Consider the following 21,298-nt stretch of genomic DNA (forward strand, 5'->3'; position numbering starts at 1 on the left):
CTGCATTGGCCACCCGTCCATGACATCCGACTGCAGTGCGACCTACCTCTGCTTGTCTGCGCTCTAACCAATTTCTGGTGGCTGATGGGAGGCAGACCACCGCGTTGGCGAATGTGAGTCCTGGCACGTGCGCGAGCTTCCAGAGGTCGCGAACCATGGTGTAGTGGTGGCACCCCCACAGGCACCGACGTCGGAGGATGCATTGCGCTCGAAGTGCAGATTGACGGACCTTGGCCTCGTGCAGCCTGAACATGTCCGTCTCAGCACACAAATTTATGCCCAGGTATTTATACGATCTGTTGACTGTCAGGGTCTCTGCATTCAACATCAGCGATAGCTGATCAGTCGCCTCGCCTGCCAGCTGAACAACCCTGCATTTACGCTAGTTGAACTTGAGGCCAAGGCTTCGCAGCTCCGCGGCACAAATGTCTAGCATTTTTTGCACATCCTCTGTGTTTTCTCCCATAATTACCAAATCATCAGCAAAGGCAAGACCCGGCAGTCGGTTGGAGTTGTCAATTCCTGTGGTGCTGTACTTAAGGCCGAATCCCAGGTTTGCCTGCAGGAGTGCCTTTTCCAGTCCGGCATAGGGCAGAAGACGCCACCTTGGAGGAATTTTTTGTCCTAAATGGTTTCGCGAATCTTTGAGGCTGACAAAGGTAGGTTGCTCGGTTCAATATTGAAGTAAGTTTTGTTTTAAAATCGATAGTGCACTTTTATAACACAAGGGCTGCGTTCCAATAGTCCCAAGTAGACGGCAAAACGCCGGTGCAAACATAAACGAAGCAACGGTAGCGACCCCCGATAGAAGCCTTCGTCGTGCGGCGGCGGTAGCTTTCATTTCGGCTGCTGCTAGACCGCACCGCTAGCCACCAGAAATCACGGAGTCTGCGTTTACGTCACGTTTCACGTCAGCCCGTCCTATGACGTCATAAGATGCGCCGTGACGTTATAAGAGTTCTCGAGTTTGAATCGGAGCGGCGGGAAAAACTTTTTCAACTTCGAATCCAAATTTCTTTGAAATAAATGCATCTTTCGATCCCGGAGTAGCGGCAACAAAGCCATGAAATGCCGAACTATCAGATTTTGCTAATAAAAAAATTTAGTACGGTTCTCCTCAGTGTCCCTTTAAGGACCAGCGGTTATCTTGCCCTCGTACTACATGCGCTGCCCAAACCCATTTCTTCCTCTCGATTTCGATTAGGATGTCATTAACACGCGTTTGTTTCCTCACGCACTGTGCTCGCTTCCGGTCTCTTAATGTTACACCTATCATTTTTCTTTCCATAGCTCGCTGCGTTGTCCTTAACCTGAGCCGAACCCTTTTCGTTAGCCTCCACATTTGTGCGCCGCAGGTGAGTACTGGTAAGATACAGCTGATATATAGTTTTCTCTTGAAGGACATTGGTAAACTGCCATCATGATCTGAGACCTGCCATATGCGCTCCACCCCATTCTTATAATCTTCTAGTTATTTCCCTCTCATGACCCGGATCAGCATAACAGCACTTTACATCGAGTTGGGGATAAGAGCCAATGGAGAATACCTAAGTAATTCGCTGAAGACATTGCCTTGCTAAGTCATTCAGGAGCACTGGCTGCTGCTCGGTCGCTCCTCCTTGTCAGTTGTGCATGTGATGTGGCGGGAGGTTGTGTTTTGTTGCAGCTAAAATGGTATTGCTGCCGGCAAAAACGGTTGCTGGCAACTGTGACAGATATCACGTACCAGTACTGTTTTAGTGATAGTGTTTTTAAAACCACCTTGTTATCAACTGCAGTTTTGATAAAACCTGTACACCTCGGTTAATGTAACGCCCATTACCGCCATTGCACGCCACGTATGCGACGCGGCATACATCGTGTCCACAGAGTTGCATATTAGTCATTGTCCTCACTACATTTTGTGTTCCCGATGTCAGGGTTCGCATGCGCCGTCTACCATGATAATGCTTTCAAGTGTAACTCTTGTATGGGCTAGTTGGTACATGAGGTCTACAAAAGAAGACGGCGCAACAGACGAAGACAACGGAGGCACACAAAATGGCGCCGGTCCTGTCGTTCTGTGTGCCTCGGTTATCTTCGCCTGTTGCACCGTCTTTTGTAAATCTTATGTACCAACTAGCCCATACAATTAAGAGTTCTACTTGCAAACATTTTTTCTACAATTGGCCCTTTACTTTTTCGAAGCTTCCGCATTGAACCTGCCATCGTAAGGCGCCGGTCCTGTCGTTTTGTGTGCCTCCGTTGTCTTCTTTTGTAACTGCCATGATAAAGTGACGGCCATATAAGGAAAAAATAAGGGTTTAAATTGTTCCTTTGTGTTTTTTGGCGCCACAGTCGAGTATGTTCGTTTATTTCGGAAAAGAGCATTTAATTGGCACAAAAAAAGAAATTTCGATAGAAGTCAGTAGGCTGTCCCTTCCAGAACCCTACTCTTTCCATTGCAGCCCGGTGCACTGCGGGCAGAGCGGGCGGCGCGCGTAGAACGCATGCTTATGGGGGCGTGTTCATTTCCGTACATGGCGCGCTCCACCATCTAATGTGTGCAGGTGCATATGCTGTGCATCACTGCTCAGAGTTACCCTGTAGCGGACAGTACTGTTATTTGGCACGCATTGTTTCTCGTTGACGTGGTATCTGTTTACCAAGCACGCTACGAACTGGAAACCGGTATGTACAAGCAGATCTATGCGTTCGCATTAAACTCTATTTCGTGTACGAGAATGTAAACAGATTTGGTACCAATTTAAACTGCCCTTTCTGTATGTCAGAGTGCAGTCGGCGGGGCAAAGTGCTGACCGATGTGAAATATCTTGCTGTCATTGGCATCTGCCTGAGCATTACATTCTATGATATTGGCCCAAACAGCTACGCGACGCTGTCACATGCGCTGATTCGCAGACAAACGAGGTCCGTGTGTAATGACCGCACATGAGCTGCCTGCTGTTCACGCTAGAACGCAGCCGCATACCGCGAACGACGCAGACAGCGCGCCTGCGGGAGCCCAAGGTAAGAGCAGAAGAATTTGTTCACAAACAGCTTCATAACTTACATTGATTTCACATTAATTTCATCTGCATCATTCTGAAACAATCAACAATAAGGCAGAGATAAATAGCTTAAGTGCTCCCTTGGTTTAGGCCGGATGCCGTGCCGGGATATATAGGCGGTTATGCAGACTACGGGATTTCAAGCGCATAGCGCCACTCCCAATCTGTGCGCCATGAAGTGGATGGCCAGCAGCTGCGGCCGCTGCTGCCACTCGGTGGCCATGACGTCCTTGCGCACGTCCACCTGGTCTCCCTGAGTCCTGTCCAGCAGGGTAGTGCAGAGCACCGCTCCTTCAGAAAGCCATTGCCAAAGAGCGCTTCAGCAGGCTGTCGAAAAAAAAGACGGTTTACGCGACATCTTAATCATACCGTGTGGAAATATGGGAGGACAAAGCCTTTCGCCCCGTCCGCACTCCCACTCCGCGGGTGCAGCGTTCCCGCTCGCTAACCGCGGATGGGGTTCGTGTTCGAGGGACAGAGGGAAGGGACGACACAGCGTTAACACCCATCTGCTATTTATTACACTTGCAATTAATACACAGAGCAGGCCAGTTAGCTACAAAACATCAACGAGGTATCCCTCGGAAATAGAAGGCAACGTAAGAAGGACTTACCGGCTGGGGCAGGGGCGCGACTTCGGAAGTATCGGCGGCGAACATTTTTATGCGCCGACCATGGCGGCTGGGTTTTCCCGTGCGCGCCGCATTCTTGGGGTAAAGCCGTTCCCTAGCATTTGCTGGGGAAGGCGACCAGAGCGCGCGTTTGCTGCACTCGCTTCGCTGCCTGGAACCAGAAGTCCAGCGGCAAGGCACAACGGATCCCCGTGCGCCTGCCGCGGAAAGTGACGGGAGCGTGCGGCTCCAACCGCTCGTGACGCTGGCCGTATCCCGAAGAGCCTCTCTCCGGTCCTGCAGAATTCCGCGTAACCTACGAGGTGGCGCTCCCGTCGCCGTTCCCTTTCCCCCATGAGGGAGACTGCCCTCCTTGCCCAGCCGGGGCTGCCCGTCCCGACGGCCGACGATGAAGATGGGCCGCATCGAAACGGAGGGGGGAAACAGGTTTCCACAACCGTTGTCGTGGAATTAGCCCCTGAACCAGGGCGAACCTTCAACTGAAATTTTAAGGGCACCGGCCTCACATCTCTGCTGCTTGGGGTAATGCGAAATCGAGATAACCGATGCTCGTAAGGGGCAACGGACTGGATCCCAAGAGAAGGCAAGCGTATACATACCGGGGTGTGGCAGAAAGTTAGGTGAGCGGACGAGATAAGGAAGTCTACAGAGATAAGGTTGCCGCAGCTGGCACAGTACCACGTTCATTAGAGAGATGTGGGAAGGGCCTTTGTCCTGCAGTGGGCGCAGTCCGGCTGATGATGATGTCAACTTGGCATAGCACATATTTGAGTGAGGTCTAAGCTGTGAAGAATGAAAGGAAAGACGAAAAGACCACCTCTTCGATTATGCTATCTCATTCATTCGTTACTGAAGTAGCTGTTCATGCTTTTGCTACTTGCGATGCAATGAAGAGACTCCGCAAACACCTCAGTGGAGCTCTTGGACGGCTCCGCGCTGCCGATGACATCACCGGTAACGTTAACATGTCGCATGACGTGTTACGCCAGTGAAGCTCACGCCACAAGTGAGCCACTAGCAGTTTCGCTGTAAAACTCTTACTTTGAAGGGCACTGGGACTCGATCGAACTTCACCCTTGTTCTGTACCAAATCTCGGACGAGAGCGCTGTAATCACGATGCATTCGGGCGTATTGAGCACGCCGCCTAGTTGAATTTGTTAAAATTTCATAGGCTTTTAGTTTTACCGAATAAAAAGGTCTGTCTTAAGGCTACCCATCCGAAGCACACTATTAACTCCTGAGCGTTTAAACCCATATTTAGAAAGTTCATTAATTAACGTCGACTAATTATCAAAGTAGGCGGTACGAAGAAATACTAGCCGGTATTTTACATTACTCCTAACAGCATATTCTCATTATTTCAAGTGAAATCTGAATCCATTCTATCTGGGACAACCTGCCCCCCCTCCTTGCACGCGTGGCGAGCAAAGTGAACTCGAAGCGGCAAGTGTGCGCAGAAACCCACGGCTTCGACAATCGGCGTGCTTACCTTTGACGCCGGCGTGGTGACGCATGGCAGCGAACTGCGAGGACTCCATTTCGATGTTGACGACGCCCAGGTCGCGCAGCCGCTCGAGAAACGCGAACTTGTCCTCCTCCGAGTAGTGGCAGATGGTCCCGTCTAGCCTTGCTTGGCCTGGACGACGGAAAGACGTGGCGCAGTGACTATGCAGGCAAGCCATATTTGCGCTCCGGCGTCCTTTGAACCATGAAAAAGTCAGTGCCTATTGGGCGTCTATAGATAAAAAGATCGTAGTGCCTGAACCCGCCGCGGTGGCTCAATGGTTATGGTGCTCGGCTACTGGCCCGTCGATATTTAACCGCGGCGGTCCATTTTCGATGGAGGCGAAATTCTAGAGGGGCGTGTACTGTGCGATGTCAGTGCACGTTAAAGAACCCCAGGTGGTCGAAATTATCCGGAGCCCTTCACTACGGCGTCCCTCATAGCCTGAGTCACTTTGGGACGTTAAACCCCCATAACCCATAAACCAATCTTAGTGCCTGTGTCGCGTCTGAAATATTAGTCCACAATGGTGCCCGTGCTGCAAGCTTTTCGTCGCACGCCGGCAATATATATCTCTTAGCTCTTAGGGGATGCGTAGTCAAATATGGCACCTATTGAAAGTAATAACGCATTTTCTGGTACTAAAAATACTGGAGCCAAAAATTTGTAGAAGGCTGCGATGAATGCAAGATGTCCTACTCTGCAGACCCGTAAGTGGAGCCATTCTATTTAAAACTGGATGATTGAGAATACAACTTATCACAGAAATTTATAAGTGGCAATTCAGCGAGACCAACTATAAAGGTAACGGCTGGCTTTACTTTTGAGAGAGTACCGACTGAATGAGTGCTAATGGCGATATCTGGACTGGTTGCTCCTTAAGGGTAGCAGCTAGACACTGCGCTTTTTGAAAAAACAAAAAGTCAAGTTCTGGCCTTGATTGTCCTGCTAAAACTTTCGCGCTTAGTTCTGCCGTTTTCGAGCATCAGAATTTTCAGGATAATCTCTGAATACTTCAAAAGCAGCCTCTAAATCATTAAAGGCAGCCAACAAGTGAAAGGCTCACAACTATCTGTACACAGCTGTCCGTGTATTTGTGCTCGTTTCTATATGGAAATATAATTCGAACTAGGAAACAAAATTCGCTGTCCTCAGCGCAAAAAAAAAAGGGACCGCGCCATGATTCGCTATCACAGGATTGATACTTGCATAAATAAAATCCACGTTCACATACGCATGACGCAACGGAACAGTCGCAAAATTATCGCGTCACTGCGGTGATATTGTGCCCCGTAAAAAACAACTGGTATGTGTAGCAAATGCCCCCGTGTTTGGAGCTGGCGAAGGGAGCATACGAAGGGCATATACATATCTGGACAGCGCAATAAAGCTACGGGACACAACGAAGAATGGACACCACGAGCGCTGACTCGCAACTAGATTTTTATTCACTTCAAAGGCATCTTAAATACCAAGAACGGCAAACACAAACGAGAGTGAAAACAAAAGATCACAAAAGGTAATCATCATGCCCACAACGGTGACAATCCGCACGAGCGCAAAGCTACACATCTTGGCCGGATAAGTACATCGTTTCTTTATCAGTGCGACAGAAGGGTCGCTGATACAACTATCTGATTCCAAGCGGATGTGAAAAGCTTCCAATATCTCATGCGTTAGGCTGTCATTACGGTTACTTAAGATGACGGTGTTAGAAAAAAGAGGGGTGCATGCACCTTCTCTCCAATGACGGGCAAGGTTACAAGATGACCCATTATCTCGGGACCGCTGGTGCTCACTTAGACGAGCGTTAACACAACGTCCAGTCTGGCCAATATAAGTCACCCCGCAAGTGCACGGTATCCTGTAGACAACACCGACATTACAGGGCACAAAAGGGCTCTTATGATTGGTCTGACAGCCTCCACTCTTTTTCTTCGCGGTTGTTGCATTTGCCTTCGCTTCCACCTGCCTGCACACACCTCTAAGTTTCCTTGGCGCTGAAAAAACCACATCAACATCGCATCTCGCCGCCACATTCTTTAAACCATGCCCAACACTATGTGTGTAAGGCACCACCACAAACTTCTTTTTTTATGTTTAGGTTTATCCCCTCTCTTGATCCATCTTAGAAGCCCATCACATTCCCTGGAAATCACATGAGAGGGGTAACCGCTAGATTTTATTCGGCCAAATTGACGCAAAATGCTTTCGTTGATTCTGTCAAAACATGACTTGTTCATGGCAGATTTCAGGCTAGAAAAAACCACGCCATTTTTTTCCAATTTTGTATAGCCTGATTGGTAATTTAGGAAAGACTTGGTAGAGCGAAGGGAGTATTCCCAACACACATGACGCGCTTCCAAGAACAGTCTTAAATCCAGAAATTGAAGTACCTCTTATTTAGGAAGTTCAGTCGTGAAAGCTAGGCCCATAGCGCATTCTTTGAAAACCTTCAGTACATCTACCACCCTACGCGTAATGCTCCCCTTCTTAACAAAAGCAATATAATCATAGACATACCGAAAGATTCTCAGAACTAACCCGTCACATCTACTATCTATGGATCTGTCTACCCTGGCAAGGAATATGTTGACTAATACAGGTGCTACTTTAGATCTTATGCACACTCCATCATTCTGCACAAACGATTTCCCTTTCCATTCAATGACAGTTGAACGAAGGTAAAAACTCTCAAGGGACACATCACATCTAGCAATAAATTCCGTTTCATTGTTGTGGTCAGCGATGCACATTTTAACACTTTTTATGAGCTCACCATGCGCTAGAGAATATAAAGGTCTTGCACATCAATACTGAAAGCCTTACGCCTTCCCGGGTTATTGGATTTTAGAAAGTAAGCTATAGCTTCGGAATTAGAGATGTGAACAGGATCATCAAATATCAGACACGACAAATGCTTTTGAAGATAGCTGGACACGAAGAACTGCCAAGTGCCGTGCTCAGACACGATTAATCTAAATGGAACATTGTCCTTATGCGTCTTCGCAGAAAAGAAAACCTGAAGGTGCAATCCTTCTGCACCCCTAACAGAAGCTGCGAGGCATTGCATTGACCCGAAGGACATGGGTTCGATCCCTGCCGCGGTGGTCGAATTTTGATGGAGGCAAAATTCTAGAGGCCCATGTACTGTGCGATGTCAGTGCGCGTTAAAGAACCCCAGGTGGTCGAAATTTCCGGAGCCCTTCACTACAGTTTTTCTCATAGCCTGAGTCGCTTTGGGACGTTAAACCCCCATAAACCAAACCAATCGTTTTTTGTAATGAGGTGTAAGGGATTATTATACACGGATTGCCATGTGGTATGCTGCTACGGCTCCTGAATAATTTATAACTGAATATCTTTCTCGTGCTGTTTCAGTTTCAGTTTCAACAGCTGAACGATGACTGTGACACCAAAGAGAGGTTGTAGGTCATATGAGGCGTCAAAAACGCAATATAATTGGTGCTTCTACATTTGTTATCATTCCTGCTCTTGAGAAAGGCTGGCTTCAGCACTGCAGTAAATTGAAACGATAAAGCAGCAATTACTTCGCAATTTGTCTATGCCTCTAAGGACCTAAAACCTCTCTTTGACGTCATAGCTCTCATTCGGCTGTTGAAACCGAAACAGCATGACAGAAAAACTCGATTATAAATTATTTAGCGGTCGTAGGCGAATACCACATGGTGAGTCATGCATTGTAGTGTCTTCCGCATCATTATAAAGAAGAAAATATTCCACCAAAATTAGGTCCCTATGCTCCCTTAACGTGCACTTACATCGCACAGTACACGGGCCCCTATAATTTCGCCTCCATCGAAATTCGACTGCCGTGGCCAGGATGAAACCCGTGACCCGAAAGACGCGGGTTCGATGCTGGCCGCGGCGGTCGAATTTAGATGGAGGCGAAGCAGGGCAGCATTCCACAGCTGGAGGTGTCACAAGAGAGTGTGGAAGAGGTCGTCTTGTTAATGCTCTCACTGTTGTAGCTTAAGCTGCTGTTCATCGATTTTTTGTGTCATTTTATGTTTCTCAACAATGCCACATCACGTCAAGTCAAGTCAACTTTATTCCAGACATGTAAAGAAAATCACACGGCTGAAGCCCGTTTCACATGGTGCGACGGGAACGAAAAATTACGGCCCGGTCGCACTGTCGTTGCGACGGTAATCGCAGCCGCCGTTTCACATGACAACGATGAATTCAGTCGGTGCCGTCGGCACCAGCGCCCTAGCGTCGGTGCGGCCTTTCAGTGGCCGAAATTCTTCGGCTGCAATAAATGTCAAACATCGTGGCAGGCGTTGATTTCGTAATCATGAGTAATAATATTGAGCTGTGATGTATTATTGAGTTCAATAAAACGTTTTCGAGATTTTCCTGTCATGTCGCTGAGCTCCTATTGGCTGACTACTGTGGCCGTCGCTGCGACCGCACCGACGCTGCGACAATGCGACCAACTTGTTGAAAGTCTGTCGCAGTGGCCCTGCGACGAGAACGACGCGCATTTCTGTCGCACAGCGGCAGAAATCGCACTGCGCTGCGGCAACAATCGCATCATGTGAAACGGCCTTGAGGAGTAGGGAAAAAAAAGCCGCAATATTGCGGCTTGACAACGTTCCCTTCCCCTAAACTACATCGACGGCAGGGATAATGAAAGCATATAAAGCATACATACAAACATACAAAGCACTTAGCTCACAATTTGAACATAACAAAAAAGAAATCGAAAAAAAATAAGAACGTACGGTTTATCCGCAACCGGAAAAGCAATCAACATAATATATCTTACATCACATCAAAAAGAAAAGGCATTTCAAAGCAAACACAGTCAAACACAAAGAGCAATCAAGGCATCGCAAAGGCGAGGCTAGCAAAAATTATAAAAATAAAGTTTTCATCTGTTGGTTCGAATGTAAACTAATGAAAGAGCTGGGTAGGCGAAATTGATTAAGTAGGTAAGGCGTAATTTAGTGTCTGAAATCCGTAATTAGTGCGAGGACGTGGAACATACCAAACTTCATGATGGCGCGTTAGATGGGAGTGCGTATTTTCGCGTAAATTGATAGTTTCTTCTAAAAACGGCATTCGACGTTCGGACAAGGATTTGTACAGTTGGAGGAGACGAAAATCATAAAACGAGGAAACTTTAATTATATTATATTTTGGGTATAAAGGCCCAGAAGACGAATAAGAAGGCACATTTGCTATTGCTTTCAGCGCGGTTTTTTGTACCGTTAACAGCTTGTTTTTATTGGTGGCAGTAGTGCTGCCCCAGATTAAGTTACAATATCTTATATTGGATTCGAACAGTGCGATATACAGAAGAAGTTTGGTTCTCTCAGGTAGCATATATTGCATTTTTCTAAGAATTCCGACTGTACGAGACAACTTGGTCTGTAGATGCTCAATATGAGCATCCCACAGCATGTATTCATTAAAGTAAACACCCAGGGATTTGACTACCTTAGCTATTTCTATGTCAATCATCCCCAATCTCAGAGGATTTTCTATGTTATAATTCGTGTTTTTGGCTCTGAAAAATACAGCTTTTGTTTTACTTGAGTTAACTAAGAGAGAATTTTTGATAGACCACAGATGCAGTTTATCCAAGACTTCATTTCCTTTTGCCACTAAGCCATTTACGTCTGAGCCAGTTAAAAAGAAAGTGGTGCCGTCTGCATACAACACATATTCAACTTCTTTATCTATATTTATTAGATCGTTAATATATATATATATTGAATAGCAGCGGACCCAGTAAGCGTCCCTGGGGAACTCCATGTTTAAGAGGCCTGTAAGCAGAGTGAAAATTATCGACAGTGACAAACTGTTCGCGGTTACTGAGGTAATTGGAAATTGAATTAAGCATCTTATCTCTAATACCGTATGCAGAAAGTTTTAAGAGAAGGGTAGTATGATTTATTCTGTCAAAGGCTTTTGAGAAGTCTACAAATATTCCTAAAGTGATCATTTTGTTCTCGATGTTCGTGAGAATGAATTAAAATGCAACCAGTTATACGCCATACGCCTTTTCAGTGTCTGAATTGTGACAAGAAGAGCATCTCCACCGCAGCCATGGCCTCCTGCTTGAGTGCTTGCCTCGGCTACGGGAGGTCGTGGGTTCGATTCCCCCGGCCTCCGGTCCACCAGCCGGTTAATCCAATGGGAACAGGTGGTCCCCCGGCCTGGTGCTCGGCTCTCCAGAGGTGTACCGCGTGGGAAGGATAGCCTGCGCCTCAAAATTCCCGTCAAATGCGGGCACAAAAACGACTCCACGCGGTTAAAACACACAGACCAAACCTCTCGCCTTGTGCCAGTTACAAAACTTACAACGTTCATGAAATGTTCTCTTCTCTAGCCTCAAGAGAGATGTGCCATATCACTCTCCGCTCACAAACCCCCTTCGAGCAAAGTGCAGCGGTATTTGCTCGCTACCGTTGTGGCTGGCTTGCACGCATCGGCAGGTGTGCATGACAGGTTAAAAAAAAAAGATCGGCTTCTACCGCACGAGGCGGATTTAGGGTTGCTTGATGGCGGAACTTGTCTGATCCGTCAAGGCAACGGTTTGGTCGAAGACCCTTTTCCCGAGCATCTCACCCTAAATGAGCCGAGCACCATGCCGGGGGCAATCTTGTACCCATTAAAAAACCGGTGGATACCCGGCTTCGCTCTGAATGGACCCTCCCGAATGTGAGGCGGATGCTCTACCACAAGGCCGCGCTTCGGTGCTATGATCTTCGCCAAAAGGCTGAGAAGAGAAAAGCCGAAATATTGTCGTTCGGCAGCTTACAGTCAAGCTGTCATGTTTTTTTCCTGGACACAGTTATGGCTAACACAAATTGTACCATTCTACATGATTTCCCCTCATTCATTGAGATGCAAGACAAGCTTTAGGATGTGATAAATTATAAGGAGGAATAAAATATTTGTGTGAAATGTTTCTTTTCATCACTGCATTTTGTGGAAGCATGTTTGTATTGTAATTTAAAATATCTTTTACAATTTGAACTATTCGAAAATAAAGCATATCGCAGTACTGACCGGCATTTCGAAAGGCCCTGGTATGCGCAGTATGTGTACGATAGCAGACAATGCAGCGGTCCCTGTGTCACTACTTTTGGAGCCCACATAACCAGGGTTGCTGCTCTTCCTCGGGAGTGACGTCATAACGCACCCTGACACTCAGAAACCGAAATCGCTCAGCATAAATAATACGATAATATTTAATGCGCATATTTGAATCGCAGAGCACGTATCATGCGCCTGGTGGGAGTATGCTATGTTTGAAACTAAAAACACTCCAACCAAAAATTTGGTGCCTTCGCCCCCTTAAGGTTTTGGGTTTAGCATATGGAGCTTGTGACCGCCTGTGTGCCAGCGTCAGAAGCCTTTCAGAAACCCTTTCGTTGTTTGCCTTGACTATTTTCATTCATTCTTGGTCTCTGCCTTGTACACACTTCGTTTTGTGTGTGGTTTCTTCGGCACACCTTGAACAATTCTCTTTTTATCCTTTTTTTGAGGATCTTTCTAATGTCCATACGCAAAGCCACTACAGGAGTGCGTGGGCTGCTACTGTAGTCTGTTGGGAGACGTCCTTGTCTTTTTTCTCTCATATGCATTCCATTTTATGTGTATTTGTTTGTGGCCGGGTTTCTTTTAGTTGTTTATTAGTTGCATATTATTGTTCTGAGCTTGCATACTTCTTTCTATTTTCATCGCATCCAACCCTGTGTATGACTGACACTAGTGGAGGGACTGCAGCAGCCGACCTTTCATGGCGCGGCATTCTCTGGTCGAAGGCACCTGTTCCGCTTTCCAGGCTACTGGCTCAAGATTGTGCCCACAAGTCTGCACCTTGGCCGACAGGCAGAGTCGCATTAGGCCACGTCGGCCAGGACTTCCTTGCCAAATAAAGTATTCCTACCGACAAGCCTTGTCAGTAATAATGAAGCGTATGAATAAATGAATAACAACTTCGTTGGCCGTATAGAAAAACCGCGTTACAAAGCAGTTTTTTTAAGACCATACCCAGCCACCACATTGTTTCCTCTGAGCAACCTACTCATCTTTGAGGTAAGTGCTTGCCGTGTGTCGCATCACAGTCTGAAGTGTTGCTGCAGAACCGCATATTGCCATCCTGTTTATGCCATTGCAGCAGAAAATTCTCCACAAAGCTAATGAAAAAAAGAAATTTTACTATCATAATGCTTTGAGACAACTGCTAAACGGGTGCTGAAGCTCACTGAAAATGTAAATGAGGGAATGGACAGGATGGTTGTGCCTATTCTGACTGCATCATCACTGAGTAGGATGCTTGTATACCTATACCACCACCTCATTCAGCACTTGAACATTGACAGTGCTTGGGAAGCTCTTGCTGAACATTGTAATCGAGGCCCTTTGAATTGAATGTTTTTGTAGGTATTTTACAAAGGCAGGATAACAGTCCTAGCAGTGCTACTGGGATTACAACTCGCTGCTAACGAGGCGGATTCTGTAGCACGGCTCTTGCTGGCAGTTTGTGAAATCGGTGTTACCCGAAACTGCACTTTAAAAGAGCATAAAGAAAACGATGTCTTCCACGGTAATTCATGCCATGCAACATGACATGGAAACCATCACTTGACTAGTCTATTCATTGCCTTCAGGTTCAAGACATCTGCCAGTTTCTATACGGTAGCTTCAGACTTGCACTGGAAAACTACATTTCTCTTGAAGGCACTTTTTGAGCAGGAATTGGGTTTAACCTGGTTTTCATGATTTATGCTTCGGGTGCACAAACTGGGTAATATCAGGCTTTACCTGCTAACAAAAGGCCCTAAATATTTGCTAAATTTGATTTATATTCTTCTCTTACTGTTGTGACCTACCTTTCCTCAAGCAAAACAGTGGCCTGAGTTAGGTGGCTGAGTGAATTCGCATCACCTGTTAATGTCAGATTAATTTTTTTCTTGCTCTAATTTTTCTCAGCTGCTGAGGGCCATTGTTGCCAGAGAGGTATGTGAGGTGCGTACTGTACACAGACAGGAAAATCGCTTAATTCAAACCTGCGGTATTTACAAACTGGCACTTCGCTCCCGTCAAAATCGCGTATTTCAGTGCGACAAAGCTGCCGGTAATAATATAAGTGCACGCAACGGCCGTACAGCTTACCTGTCCTGACCGTTGAAGCATGACAATGCAGCGTGCTGCATGTGGCCATCGTGGAGAACCACTCGTCTACTATCCCTGTCACACGGTGCTTTCGAAGTGCAGTTTCTCTCCCCAGCTGCGCTCCTGTTCCTGCCACAACGTAGGACCAGTTTATTTTAGCGTATGCGGGGCCGATCGAGTGGAATCTATGAGGCGCCGCTAATAATGCTGTCAGTGCTGATGAGCGGTCGCATAAGGATGAAAAGATCCGTACCAACCCCTCTGGTCGCGCTCTCTTTATTCCGAACTCTGCGTAAAGAACTATTTTTCGGTCCCCTTACCCTTAGTTTCTAATCAGCATAGTTTGAACAAATTTTCGGTCGCTTAATAGTTTGAAGTATCGAGGCGTCGAATGCCCGGCCATTAATACGTGGTCATATACCTATTTCCCATCCATGGCGTACGCACAATTTTCCCCTAAACGTAATGACCATTGAATATATTGTTTTAATCTTCAAAAGACTTGTCGCAAATCTCAAAAGCTTATTATAGGGACAAATTTATATATAAAGCCCACACTCGATGAACACTTCCGAGGCGTACACGCGAAGCGCCTACGCGCCTAGCTGGCGCCGTTGGCTACTGCAAATTGTTGGATTGTGCCGTGATACAGCAAACACCTTTCGAAGCAACGTTGCTAAAGGCAGATTCACCTGCGGACCCGTTACGTCCCACTTCCCCTTTACTATTAATTTACTGTTAACTTGTCTAACATGTGCTCTTTGCTTAAATGCAGTGTTACCCCCCTGATGGATGACAAGGCAGTGCAGACAGACGAAGGTGCTGCAGCGGAACGAGAAGCAGAGGGTCAGCTGGCTGCTGCAGGAGTGGAGCTGGAGAGCCTTCGCTGCTTGCTTGAAGAGATGTCATCCCAGCTGGCATGCGAAGTACAAGCACGCAGGGATGCCGAAGACTATGCCCAACAAGCACACGAAGAGCTGTCCACTGTCTCGGAGAAAGTCGCGGAAGAGGTTGCACACAGCTCGAATCTGCAACAGCGCATCGAGCAGGTAGAGCGGGACGCTGGAGAAGCACTGCAGCATGCCACCTCTGAACTGGGCCAAGAACTGGAGCAGCTGAGGCGCCACATGCAGGAGCACGAGCTCTCCCTGCGCAAGCAGCTCGATGACAAGGACAAGGCACTCAGGGGAGCCGAGCTGAGTTTGCATGCCCTCAAGGAGGACCTGGAAAGGGAGGTGGCAGTGAGGAAGGCTGCGGAAGAGCGCTGCTCCAAACTGGCCATGGAACTCGAGGACACCACTGAGTCGGCTTGTGAGGCCAAGCAGTCACTGAGAAATATGCAGTCGTGTCTAGAAAAGGCAAATGCCAAACTGCCAGACTGTCGCAAGGAGCTGGCGGCAAGGTGAGGGCACACCGGGATTGCCACTGCATTGGCTCATGACATTCATTTTTAATCGTTGCCCTGCAGCAGAGTAATCAGCGCTATGTACATTAAAAATTAGATTATACGAATCTCGCGGAGTTTAGGAAAAATATTATTGTCCAAAACAAACAAAATTTGTATGCAGAAACACGAGAAATGTGTTCACCCTGATCTGTTTGTGGCTCACTGCACATCAGCGATGTGCGGGTACTGCTTAGTGCTCAAAGGCATGGTTGCAGCTACCACCCTCGCATCAACTGTAACTGTGCTGTCCAGATTCTACCTAATTTCCCCAGCCACCAATTACTTTGGAGTTCATCCACATGCATGATTTCCGCAAAAATCACCAAACACATTTGGCATTGTAGTCACTGGCTTTAGATTCTACTGTACCTTTATTTATGACACTACAATTGTGCAGATTCACTAAATTCTCTAGTCAAAGTGCATTTTGTACAATATGCCAAATTTTCTGTGTTGCAAACACACTCCCGCGCCTCCAGAGATGGTGTGGACACAAGAGCAGCAGCTGTCGGTAGTCATACTGTGAAGAGGCTGAGGTATTCAGGATTTTGGCGGAAACAGGTTGGCAAGCTCCAGACAGCGTGGCTGAAAAATGGAGATTATGGGGTGCCGTGTGTTCTACATGTCAGCTGCAGTATATCCAGTATCTCCAGTTATACGGTATGCATCCACGAGCATGCGTATCGCCAACACTGCAATCGCCAGTTTTAGAGTATGTACTGCGAATGCTAAGTGGTGGCATGTGACGTGCACTGCACTTCACGGCTTAATTGTTTTTCCTGCATCAAGAACTGGCTGTGTTGCTGCCAGATTCTTAAGTGGTTCCAATTTGCTCCCTCTTTAATCAGTCGTACGCAATGTAGCTGTTCATGTAGTTTTTATGATGTGTAAATGTCAGATACTTGGTGGATCTGAGTGACAAGACCACTTGGTCTATTAATTATTGTATTTACTATAGATTACCACCTTTCATGCTGTGATATTCATTCTTCTCGGCAATGATAAAATGCAACGCTTCTCTCTAATTTTGTTCCTATTTCCCTGCGCTGAATAGCATTGCACATTAAAGCAATGAATCAGTTGCAGCCAGTGCTGTAACTTGACCAGGCAGAGTTACTGGAATTATCGCAAATTGTTGGTCTATGACCTTCTGGCTTATTCAAGATCCGTTCTTAGCAAAAAATGACATTCACAGCCTCAGATCCCCCTTCAGCATCCCTTCATGAAACAGCTGATACTAAATAAAATGAAGCCAAAGCAAATGAGCAGTGACCACTGCAGGTCATCCAAGGAATGAAATGTCCCCGCTGTGCGTGCCTCGCAGGGAGCTGTCCTCCCACAAGGCAGCCATGGAGCTTGTGGAAGCAAAAGAGGAAGAGCTGCGTTGCTTGCGGCCAGCAGCGGATGAAAACAATCCGCTTCCCACTCAGCGCACCACTCGTACCTCTCGCGCCACTCGGATGACATCTTCGACCAGAAAAGAAGCAACAGATAGAGAGTCAGACTTAGGGACTCGAGCACAACGCCCGCGTCGTGTAAAGAAGTCCATGGCAGTCTCTAAAGACCCACTGGTGAGTAGTGTGTCGAACCAAAATTCAGGTTCGGGTTTGGGTTCACACCTTTTGGGTTCAGTTTCTGACAGCTGTGTGTATCCATGTGCAACTGCACAGCTTCCATAGTAATAAGGAAGAGCGTCAGGTAAGGAGACACGATCTCGCTAATGCCATTCACCGCCTGTTTACAGGAGGTAATCCGAGGCCTGGATTGGGAACAGTTTGGAATAAGAGTTAATGGAGAATACCTAAATAATCTGCGATTCGCTGATGACGCCGCCTTGCTTAGTCACTCAGGAGATGAACTGCAAATAATGATCAATGAGTTATACAGGCAGAGCAGAATGCAGGGTCTAAAAATTAACATGCAGAAAACCAAAGTAATGTTCAACAGCCTAGCAAGGGAACAACAGTTCACAATTGGCAGCGAGGGGCTCGAAGTGGTAAAGTAGTACGTCTACTTAGGGCAGGTAGTGACAGCTGATCCGGATCACGAGAGGGAAATAACTAGAAGGATAAGAACGGGGTGGAGCGCATATGGCAGGTTCTCTCAGATCATGAATAGCAGGTTACCAATATCCCTCAAGAGAAAAGTGTACAACAGTTTTATCTTACCGGTACTCACCTACAAGGCAGAAATGTGGAGGCTAACGAAAAGGGTTCAGCTTAAGTTAAGGACAGCGCAGCGAGCCATGGAAAGAAAAATGATAGGTGTAACGTTAAGAGACCGGAAGCGGGCAGAGTGGGTGAGGGAACAAATGCGGGCTAATGACATCCTAGTCTAAATCAAGAGGAAGAAATGGACTTGGGTAGGACATGTAATTCAAAGGCAAGATAACCGCTAGTCCTTAACGTTAACGGAGTGGATTCCAAGAGAAAGCGTAGCAGGGGGCGGCAGAAGGTTAGGCGGGCGAATGAGATTCAGAAGTTTGCAGGCAAAGGGTGGATGCAGCTGGCAAACGACAGGGTTAATTGGAGAGACATGGGAGAGGCCTTTGCCCTGTAGTGGTTGTAGTCAGGCTGATTGTGCTGATGAAGATGACACGGGAATTTAAAAAAGCCTTTTAAATGAGGGTCTGCGAAATAAATGACGAACTGACTGCTTGTAAGCAAGCAGTTTTAAAGGTGCACTAAAGAGGAATCTGAACTCGTCTTTTTACCACGGAACTGTGTCTACGCATTCTGGGCATTCTTAGAAACTTCGAATTATTGTCCTGTGCGGCCAATTGCCCTAATTAAAATGGATTAAACGTTGGGGCTCCCGCCTTTTTTTTGAACTCAACGTGGTAGGTAGGCAGAGTCAACCAACCCGTGGAGTGCCATTCAGCCAGTCCAGTGGCGGCTTCGTATTCACTTTTATTTTGGTCAAATGTTTAGGGGAACTCCCAAGGTGGAGTAGATTTATAATAAGGGAGTGATTACTCATTGGCATCCACCCAAGCGCAGCCATACGGCTACAAAAGAAAGCTATACACTTTTATTTTGTTTTTTAGGTTTCTGTGAATAAACAGTTTCGGTCACAGACAATATAGCCATAAAAAAGGCCTACAGAAATAAAAATACTCATGGACTCTTTGATTTACGTATCACTCCGCTGATGGCAGAGCGGCAAGCCGCCACGGGACTGGCTGACGCGTTGGTTGACTCCTCCTACCTACCGCGTTGGGTTAAAAAAAAAGGTGGGAGCCGGGACGTTTAATCCGATTTAATTAGGGAAATCGGCAGCACAGGACAATAATTGTAAGTTTCCAAGAATGCCCGGAACGTGTGGATAGAGTTCCCGTGTTAAAAAGACGCGTTCAGATTCCTCTTTAGTGCACCTTTAAAGGGCATGCAGTCAATAGCGCCACGTAGCTGACCGAGCAATCCACAGCTCTCATCATCATTCTGACTACGCCCACTGCAGGGCAAAGGCCTCTCCCATGTCTCTCCAATTAACCTTGTCCTTTGCCAGCTGCGGCCACTGTATCCCCGCAAATTTCTTAATCTCATCCGCCCACCTAACTATCTGCCGCCCCTTGCTATGCTTGCCGTCTCTTGGAGTCAAGTCCGTTAACCTTAAAGGGGTGGAGACACCAATTTTTTGGTTGCCGTGTTCTTTGTTTCAAACGTTGCGCATTGCCCCAGGACGTGTGGTACGCGCTGTGTAATTCATATATGCATGGTAAATAATTTATTATTGCATTCTTTATACTGAGCAATTTCGGTTTCTGTTTCTGAGCGCCGGGGTGTGCTGCGACGTCACGATCAGGGAAGAGCAGCAACCCTGGTCACATGGGCCCCAAAGTTGTGACGCACGTATTGCTGCGTCGTCTGCTCTCGTACACATGCTGTGCATAGCAGCACCTTTCGAAATCATATGCAAGCAAACTTGGTCAGTAGTGAGATATGCTGAGAAAAGCCAAGCGAGCGAGGAACGACCCTGAGTCCTGAAACCAAGCGGCTCGCTTCGGCCGATCTAAATCGTCATACCACGTATGCCAATGTGGTTTCTTCGTTGTATTTCGCTTTGCCACGCCGACGCTCGACGGACGTCTGTGTAGGTGGCCCGTAACTGACGCATTACAGCGACACGATGCCTCACTTTTCCTACCGACCAATACCCGTCTCTGTCTTCACTTCGCGCCGCCCGCGCAGCCGCGCTGCGAGACTGCGCAGGGTCCCGTGGCTGCTGATTATATCTGCTGCTTGTTTAGCAAACAGTCCGTGTATTCGCTAAACGAATGCTTCCAGACAATTGTACAGGTTTCAGTATTTACCGCACAACTATGTAACTCCTCAGGAATGCGCCCATGACGACGACTGCATCCCGGCGCTGCTTTTTGTTTACATATCTGCATCTGTATACAGGCAGCAATTGCGCGTCAGTTCGGCATGGACTGCAAGCTGCGTTCTACTCAGGTTAAACAAGCTCTTCTCTTTTGTGCAGTGCGATAACTTTTTGCAAGAATCGCCGAAGAATCTGAGCGCCAGCCCGGGGAACGCTCCATAGCCAGGTTGTTGACACCGCGCAAGACCGGCGTTTCTGACTCTTTGTAATTGCTTTTTTGCTTTTTCCGATGTATCCGGTACTTGAATTTAAATTGGTTTATCTAGAGGTATGCTTGACACCCATTTGCGATAAATAAAATGGCTTAATTTGTGGTCCTCAAGTGATGCAGCCGACTGCTAGCTGCCGCTGCGGGCGCCTGCAGCATTGGTCGACAGACTGGGTCATATCGCCTAGCAGCGGCGCTTCTCGCTCGATGTATTTGCGTCCTAAGATGTGAGCAACCCTCGATTTCAGGTCACTGTTGTCACAAACTACGCTCGACGATCATTTGAATTCCCTAAAACTTGCGAACTCGCTCTCCACAATCGCAGGCACCGCACATATGAACCCGGTGGACTTGCCAGGCCTATTTGTACTGCAGGTGAGCAGAAGGGTGAACATATGAAATGTAGTCGCTTATTCGTATTATGCAGAAGGCAGTATAAACAAGGGCAACTATAGTTGTCGTCTCGTCGACGTGAAGGTTTCACTTGGCCGCCGGCTGCTGCGTCAGCAATGGCATATATGCGCCGATCAGCACATCGACCGCTGACTCGCCGACGTAGCGCCTCGCCGATGCTGCGCGTGGCCGTTCATAGTACGTCACGTTACTGTGCTGTGATGTCACTACTATTTACTGATATCGTTCCACAGTTCTACGTCACCAGCTATACCGCTAGCGATGGGTCTAGATCGTGAGAAAGAGCATTAGGGACTCTTTGGAGCTGAATTAAAATAGATTTTATGCGTTTGCATCCAATACTTCGCCGTTGGTGACCTTACATACATAGGAAGCCCATAACAAGCTTATTGTTCCCTCAAAATTTGATGTCTCAACCCCTTTGATGACCGTCGGTTATATTGGCTTCGCATTAAATGCCCTTCCAAAGCCCATTTCTTCCTCTTGATTTCAACAATGATGTC

At 47.1% G+C, this 21,298-nt stretch overlaps 3 protein-coding genes across 3 annotated transcripts in view; 1 reads left to right on the forward strand and 2 right to left on the reverse strand.

Moving 5' to 3' along the window:
- Window positions 1-21,298, reverse strand: part of LOC144115943 (uncharacterized) — a 457,564-nt gene that overhangs the window by 230,961 nt on the left and 205,305 nt on the right. The gene's annotated exons all lie outside the window — the stretch shown is intronic.
- LOC144125622 (uridine phosphorylase 1-like) lies at window positions 3,190-5,365 on the reverse strand. Its single transcript, XM_077659173.1, has 2 exons — window positions 5,173-5,365; window positions 3,190-3,341 (listed from the first exon to the last, which is right to left on the reverse strand). Exons 1-2 carry the CDS (start codon window positions 5,363-5,365, stop codon window positions 3,190-3,192), a joined length of 345 nt encoding a protein of 114 aa, XP_077515299.1.
- Window positions 5,878-20,335, forward strand: LOC144125623 (uncharacterized). Its single transcript, XM_077659189.1, has 4 exons — window positions 5,878-5,897; window positions 15,119-15,745; window positions 17,115-17,361; window positions 20,273-20,335. Exons 1-4 carry the CDS (start codon window positions 5,878-5,880, stop codon window positions 20,333-20,335), a joined length of 957 nt encoding a protein of 318 aa, XP_077515315.1.

The sequence above is a fragment of the Amblyomma americanum genome, chromosome 1 (genome assembly GCF_052857255.1).
Source record: "Amblyomma americanum isolate KBUSLIRL-KWMA chromosome 1, ASM5285725v1, whole genome shotgun sequence".
NCBI lineage: Eukaryota > Metazoa > Arthropoda > Arachnida > Ixodida > Ixodidae > Amblyomma > Amblyomma americanum.